Source organism: Saccostrea cucullata, unplaced genomic scaffold (assembly GCF_032062105.1).
Source record: "Saccostrea cucullata isolate Sc308-1 unplaced genomic scaffold, CSIRO_AGI_Scuc_v1 ctg6274, whole genome shotgun sequence".
NCBI classification, from domain to species: Eukaryota; Metazoa; Mollusca; class Bivalvia; order Ostreida; family Ostreidae; genus Saccostrea; species Saccostrea cuccullata.
Window position 1 is genome coordinate 18,858 of NW_026929079.1, and position 8,198 is coordinate 27,055.

At 36.1% G+C, this 8,198-nt stretch overlaps 1 protein-coding gene across 1 annotated transcript; it reads right to left on the reverse strand.

The window, feature by feature from the left end:
- Window positions 1-5,037: 5,037 nt before the first annotated feature.
- LOC134279736 (uncharacterized) lies at window positions 5,038-6,749 on the reverse strand. Its single transcript, XM_062762149.1, has 2 exons — window positions 6,170-6,749; window positions 5,038-6,002 (listed from the first exon to the last, which is right to left on the reverse strand). The coding sequence occupies exons 1-2, from the start codon at window positions 6,747-6,749 to the stop codon at window positions 5,038-5,040; spliced, it is 1,545 nt and encodes a 514-aa protein (XP_062618133.1).
- Window positions 6,750-8,198: the final 1,449 nt, after the last annotated feature.

Genomic DNA, 8,198 nt, shown 5'->3' on the forward strand with positions numbered 1-8,198 from the left:
CACTGAAGCTCATTACTACTCTTCAAACATGGCTTGCTTGCTCTATATGACTTACATATACATGATTCAATAGATCTACAGTTACTGCTATAAGTGTGGTATGAATCTATGGAAATAAAAGTCTGTAAGAACGGAAATGCTTGTCTGCCAAACAGGGTCCTGGGTAATCCTTACAATAGCACAATCTTGCTGTGTCCAAACCATAATATCACAGGCTGTTTCCCAGTTATTAGCTCACCTGAGCCGAAGGCTCGAGCGAGCTTTTCTGATAATAAAGTGCCGCGCCACAGCATGATACGCCCGTCAAAAAATAAATTTTTTTGAACAGTTTAGGTGCAAGAAAATCACATCAACCTTGATTCTCAGATTTCGATGATTTTTCCATTCCTTCAAATATTTATCCATCCCCTGTGATGTAGGCATCAATTATAATAAATATTACATCACTGATAGATTTCTGTGCTGGTTGTGTTAGACCTTGTCAAATGCCGATCATCAAATTAGTCTTAACAACTTAATCTATACCAAATTGATTTTGAAAAGAAAAGGCTGGCCATCAAATGACATATGTTATAATAAACTGACCAGCAGTTCTTCTGTCTAATCCCCAAAGGGTAAAGATAAGACTGAGACAGCTAGCCTTCCTACGTTGAACTCATTAATTTATCTTTAACTGGATGCTTGTCTTCTCATTACTACCAAGAGATGATGGGTCTGCACTATTTCTTTTTAAAAACATATAAAATACTCAAAGATTTTTTTTTTGGTTGAAATTTAATGTCCGACGTGTTTTAATATGTAATTCATATGGACATGCTGATCCCATCCCATACCATAAAATAAGTTTTTAAATTAAAAATATTACATAGTATCAGATTAGTCTATTATGCAATATCAAATTAGTTTTAATTACTTTTCATCAAATTCATTTTAAAACTTAAGCTAGTCAACAAGAGCTATTTTCAATCAAACAGGCTTACCCATTTGCCCAATACTCAAGGGATATAGATAACACCAATGCTCTGTCAGTTAGCTCCTCGCACTCAAATCCCATTGATTTCTCTCTAATTTGACATGCAATTTTCTATTATCAAAATTCTTCTTGACCAGTGCTTGATAATTACACTCATGGGAGAGGCAGGATTTCTCTGACTTACATTATATTTGTTATAGATTGCTGTCAAGTATATACTTAAAAAAATAAGTATTTTCTTGATTTAAGACTTTTTTAATAAGAACAGTGCAATACTCTTACATTATTTAAGATGTGTAAATGAATAGTAAAAAGAAACATTTAAAAAAAAATTCACTTAAAGGTCACAGTGACCTTGAAATAGGTCGCGACACATCTTCTATTTAAGATGCATAAACTGGCCAAGTTTGATGATTGTAGGTCTTATAGTTTTCTAGTTATGGACCGGAAAGGATTTTTCCATATTTGGCTATAACTTTTTAATTAAAGGTCAGAGCGACCTACTTTTTGTGCGCGACACACCTTCTACCCAAGATGCATCAGATGACAAAGTTTGATAATCCTAGGCCTAGTAGTATTAAAGTTATGAGCCGGAAACGAAAGAGCATCCTCAGGTGGTGTAGATTCAAGCTTCTTCAAATCATGACCCCGGGGGTACGGTGGGGCCACAATGCACTGGGCCAGGAAAGATGAAACTCATGTGGACGCATCCTCAGGTATTGTAAATTCAAGTTTGTTCAAATCATAACCCCCGGGGGTAGGGTGGGTCTACAATAGCTGATCAAAGTTTAGCATAAGAATATATAGGAAAAATTTTTTTAAATTCTTCTTCTCAAGAACCACTGGGCCAGTGTCGGTTGCTTCAGATATTGTTTTCTCCTTGGCTGTATATGGGCACTTGACCTCTAGTATTGTAGGCCGAATATTTCATGCTTGCATTATGTGAGTCAGAGCTGGAGACTGGTGATGAAATCCAAATGCAGCTGGTGGAGGCACAATCCCATCAGGGGTACACCCAACTACACCATTACTGTGGAGCCATATACCTATTGAAAATGAAAATAATATATAATAATTTGATAGCAAACATTACAGATAAGACTTTTTTAGAGTAGGGGAAAATAGTTTCCTCCTTTTTACCTGTTGGTTCTGCTACTGCGTCTCCATAGGACCGGTGCTTATCTATTGCATCTCCCTCATTGCAAACACCCAGAATTATGGCATCTTTTTTGAAAAGGTTGTAGGCTTGGCAGAGGTGCTTGAACAATGAAACTGGATATCTGTAAAATAGTGCAGGAGAAAAAGATTTCAGTTACTTTTCAATTTAAGGACAAGCAAAATTTCATTAAACTGAAGATTGACAAAATGTGTATTTTGTAAAACCTATTTCTTCCTACTGCTTCCAGAACACATCCCAGGTTAGAAGCTGTTAAACGATTTTTACGAATGGCAGACCAGAGACATTTGTCTTTTTGCCCAACATTCAAAGCAGCAATCTGTCAGTATAAAAATACTAAATTAATAAGCATTTCAACTAGCTGAGACAACATTTCATACTAAGTACTTGGAAAACACACTTTAAAATTTAGTACTGCTTTGGAATTTGTAATACCTGTTGAATTTCTTGATCATTTACAATAAGTCTCTGACACAACCATGTCATGGGATGCTCTGCAGCCAGGAATTCTTGATTAGCCAATAAGTCGTCAATGACTGGAATGCATACCTGAGGTACAGGTGGCTCTGGTGCCAAAATCCAATGCATGGCTATGAAAATATAAATTTTATTCATAAGGTACCTTGCAATATGTGAAGAATGAAGTATTGTCACAGTGATGTCACAGAAAATAAGTTGACATGTCAAACATAAAAGGTGTCTATTCCCCAATTTGAATATAAGACTTGGCTGAAACTTTTTGGTACCTTTGTTGAAATTTAAACAATAAAATGTCTTTCTTTGGTTGTTAGTACGGGAATAAATGTCGCAGTTGTTGCAGAAAAAAATTGCATTACCCGCGTAAGGGGGTTATGTAATTTTTTTCAGCAATAGCTGCGACGTCCATTCTCGTACTAACAACCAAAGAAAGACATTTTATTGTTTATATCTATATCTGTTTAAACTATCACTTTACGTAGGATTAACAAGATTAATTATTGTATTAATGATGTGAATGTCTTTGTATGTTACATTGATGGAACAGCCACTGATCAAGAAATCTGTACAGATGACATGCATAGTGTAGTTCATGCACTGATTAACGCAATGGGTTTTCTTAAGAAATAAAGTAAAAAATATTCAGTTGATGTATATATATTAAAATATTTAGGACAATTGATCACAAAGAAAAAAACATTATAGACTATTGTGGTTTATTCTAGCAATGAAAGTTATATTGGAATGTAAAATAGTGAAAATCTATTATTATCTATTATCTATCTATTATTATCTATTTATATCTAATATTAAAACAATTAAATTCTACTATGAATATTGCAAAAATCAAAGAGATGTCGTTTTTAATATTCTCCAATACATCACAAATGTCATCAACAAATAATTAAGGACATATGCAAGGTACCTTACCTACTGATAATTTTTCAAGATATTCTAAATTTTAAGTTATAATACCATTACATGTTCTTAGACAAAAAATCAGCATGTGTTACCAGGGGTTTTGAAAAGATATCAAATTATGAAAATTTTTGCATTATTCAAAGAAAAATGTACAAAAATTACAAAACATAAACTCCAGATTTTTTTTCATCGAAAATTGTTTTAGGAGAGGTGTACAAATCCATATATAGATATTAAAAGTATTGCACACAGGTCCTTCATTTAGTGGAACTCTTCAACTCCAGGGAAGAACCCAATAACGTTCGAACTAAGTTGCGTATGACCTTAATAATTTCAATCTGTTTTCTCTTATTTTGCCTGTCTTCACCAGGAAGAAGAAAAATGTATCTTTTTGTGATGGAAATTGGTGAGAAAAATAAACACATGCTGTCATTAAACCCAGAAGTCTGAGAAACTTGTGTGCTTGCACCCATGTTGATCTCTGGAATTGTGCAATTTCTTGTAAGAGATTCTGAAATCTTTCTTCTGACGGGTACACTGCTCCCATTGTCAAACTGAAGTGAGCCCCCAAATAGTCCAATTCCTGAGTTGGTATCAGTTGAGACTTTTGCCAGTTTACTAACAGGCCTAAGTTGCTGAGCAAGTTCAGTAGTATCTCCCTGTGATGCATGAGCAGTTGACGTTGTTGGCTCTTGATTAACCAATCGTCCAGGTACATGTATATGTGAATCTGTCGAGATCTCAAATACTGTCCTATTACAGCCATCAGCTTTGTGAAAACTCTGGGAGCTATTGCTAGTCCAAATGGCATTACTTTGAACTGGTAATGCTTTCTTTGAAAACAGAACCGAAGGAACTGTCTGTGATGTGGCTAGATTGGAACATGAAAGTATGCATCCTTCAGGTCTATTGAAATTGTCCAGTCTCCTTTTCTTACAGCTTGTCGAATTGATCGGAAAGTTTCCATTTTGAAATGAGGAACATGCAAGTGAACATTTAGATTTCTTAAATTCAAAATTGGACGAAGACCTCCGTCCTTCTTTGGAACTAAAAAGAATGTGCTGTAGTAACCCATGCCTTCTTGGCTCTTGGGCACAGACTCTATTGCTCTTTTTTCTAATAAATCCTTTATTTCTTCTGATATACATATATTTTTCTGTAACAAACTGAATAGTTTCTCTTACGCCGCTTCCTGCCGGCCTGGAAGCAAACTGAAGATGCAGTCCTTCCTGGACTATATTTAGAACCCACTGGTCGGAAGTTATCTGCTTCCATTTCTCTAAGCATTCCGTCAGTCCTCCTCCGACAGATGGAATGTTTGTTTTCTGATGATCTACTGTTTTCTTGGGTGAAACCCCAGCTTTTGATTGGATGGTTTCTTAAAACTTTGTCTAGACTGCTGAGAGTTCTGTCTGTTTTGAAAGGACGAGTTGTCCTTTGTTTTGTTCTGCCTATCGGAGCTGTCATATCTCCCTTTCTTTGGCGTTGATTATCCTGACTTATCAGAGGTCTTTGTCGATCTAGAGTCATCAGGCTTCCTCTTCAAGTCCTTATGCTTTAAATCTCTGAGATGTTGAGTTTCCTTGGCATCCCTAAGATTTTCTGCACTGCTATGCAACACTTCAAAAAACTTTCCCCCAAACAGTTTTGGGCCAATTGCAGACTGACACAGTAATTTATTCTCAGTTGCTTTATTCTTGAAAGCCATGTCTTTAAGATAAAGACCTCTTCTCATAGTAACAGAGTTTAACATCACTCTGGCAGTCACATCTGCCATTGACTGGAATAGCTGTGATAGAGCCTGAACAGCCTCTTGCCTGTCTTCATCAGACACTGCTTTGTCCAAGTATGTAGTAATCAATGAGCCATAAGACATCTGTCTAAGCAAGAGTCTAGAACTCATATCTAATCTTCTTATCTCATTGTTTGTAGACTCAAATGTCTTGTTGTTAAACTTGTAAGGCATAGCACTCTTTTGGCTTCTTGACTCAGCAGAACTCATGATGCCTTCTTCAATGTTCTCATCTAACTGTGGGGAAGTAAAAAACTTTTTAAAGTGATCCTCCTCCACAACATATTTTTGGTCGTCATGTGACCGAAAACATCTAATCTTTCCCTTGTCCTGCCATTCCTTATCAACCTCTTCTAATATGTGTACAATTGAGCCTTCCAAAGGCAGACCACCTTGTTTAGCCTCCCTAGGCATTAACAGATGCTCGGCAACATAAGACTTGTACTCTGTCTCTCCTGCTTTTTCCTTTATAGGAATGTTTAAATCTGTTGCCACTCGAGATACAAAGCATTTCCAGTCAACTTTCGAGGTACATGGAGCAGAATAAGTTGATTGACCAGTCTCGGAGCGATTTTCTACATCATCAAACTCATTTGATGACTCTGTAATGCGAACAACATCTCTTTCATTCTCAGACTCTTCGGAAGAATCCGAAACTCTATCTGACAATCGTTGGAACTTGTCGAATCTCTTGTGCTTAGTGTCAGGTTAGCTTCTGGACTTAGGTACCTCAGAAGGCACTTGTTTTGACAATAATTCAGATGCTCTTTTATCTATAATTTCCTGCATATTTCCCATCATCCATGGGGGAAACATGAAGGGCATTTGCCCTTGTGATGCCACTGCTGTGTGATCCATATTAAATGGAGGGAAAATTCAACAGGAGTTGCAATATTCTGGCTTGATTGGTCATAGAAATGACCTGGCCTAGAGTGAGGGCTCTCGTGTTCCGAGGACGGAACGGCCGAACAGTGGTCCAATAAGTCATAGGAATGACTGACCATAACAGGTTCCTTGCTTGCCATAGGAATTTGTTCTGAGGACAGAACATCCCGAATTTCCACAGCAGGCTCAGCTGCTTGATGACGTGAAATATTCTTCTGAGAGCTATCCCCCGGCAGAGCGACTTTCTTACTTCTAGAAGCCTCAGACTGTGACGCCGTCTTCGACTGTGTCACTGTCTTTCTTTCCTCGGGGGCTTTGGAAACTGTGGCAGATTTCTTGCTCTTTTGTTTATGCTTTTCTATCATGCGCGTGACCGCAGTTCGTTTGTCTTTTGACCAACCTTTACATATCCTACAAGGACTAGCATCAGAGCATGAACGATGCCGATAACTTTCTTCATGATCGTCAATGCAAGACATCTCTTTGTGGCACCGCTTGCATTCCTTGTAAGACTCGTCCGCCATGCTTACCAATTACGTACTACACGTGGTCGGTACTGGCCTAAGAGATACACGGTAAAATAAACAATAAACACAAACCAAACCGCGGCTAAAAAGCACAACAGCGATTAAAAACTTTGGAAATACAAGTTAAATAAATTATTTGAACGATATATGCAAAGTAGTAGGTAAATGCCTGCAAAAAATTTCACCGGAGTGAAACCAAAATGACTGCCCGAACATAAACTGAGGTAGGCCTACCCGGATGTTGGGTATTAGAGAGTGGGTTAAGGGAAGATAACTCGTTCTTAAAATAATTCGGGCATAGTAGTAGGAGTCCGTGACATATTGCAAATTGTTCGATGCAGGTAAGTATAGATACTGAAATAAACACTTTGGCGATTGACTTTTGAATTACACGTGATAAAGGGTTTATATTTGACAAAATATGCCATAAGTAATTGAATTTCATCCTCTAAGACAAAGAAAATGGGGAACATCAACTCTTTGAATTTGCTAATTAGTATTCTCTAATACTTGTTCCGTTTCTTTCACATGGTTACTTCCATTTTTGACTGTGTATTGCTTTAATATTATCTTTCACCAACTCTTGTTTTGCTGTTTTTCCTCTTTGTTTTTTTCATGTTTATAAGTTTAAGGTGTTGCAGATATTTCTCTTTATTCTGTCCGTCTTGCTACATCACTGTCTCTGGAAATATTTTTTATTGAAATTTTTGCTGAAGTTTAGTATTTGTGAATTATCTGAAAAATAATAAGAGATATTATAATAATATCCATAAATGAGATTATACTGGAATTACCTATCATATAAGTGAATAAACATGAGTTTTGTTTTTTTTTTGGGGGGGTGGGGGGGGTTGTAGAAAGTAATTGTAAATAATCTTAAATTTTTTTGTAAAATAAAATTTTGTTTGTTAGTTCATCCTCTAATAATGAATTTTAAGTAAACTAAATGCACCAAGCAAATAAATGTCAATGGTGTAACAACCAATGTCAATGGTGTAACACTTCTCTTTTTCCAGACTAATGATATCAAACAGTCAAACAAAAGATATTCTAATTATCTAAATGTTGTTAACTTATAAAATGAATCTATAACAATTTCTTAAAATGTTCTGAATATTAATGAAATCAAAGAAAAAGTAAAATTATAAAATAATGTCATGTGGTGTAACAATTTTTGTCACTGGTGTAACAATATATATTTGTTACACCACTGACTGTAACACCACTGATGTATGTGAAGTATAATTTAGCAGTAGGATCCAAAAGGTCAGAATGTACACAATTTCACATAGCCTTTATCAAATGTGATAAACATTCGCCATTTTTGTGAAGTTTTAATTTTTCTTTCAAAATAGAAAACCTGAAATAGTATGTTATCCCACTGACACATATTGCTTGTATTACTCTGATCATACTAACCTTTTCTGTGATATATTCTCTCACAAT

Excerpts from the sequence above, each read along its gene's own strand:
- LOC134279736 (XM_062762149.1), bottom strand. The coding sequence starts at position 6,749 with ATGGCGGACGAGTCTTACAAGGAATGCAAGCGGTGCCACAAAGAGATG. Across the intron at positions 6,003-6,169 it reads ACAGCAGTGGCATCACAAGG|ATAGAGTTTCGGATTCTTCC; the intron begins GCAAATGCCCTT and ends AACGATTGTCAG.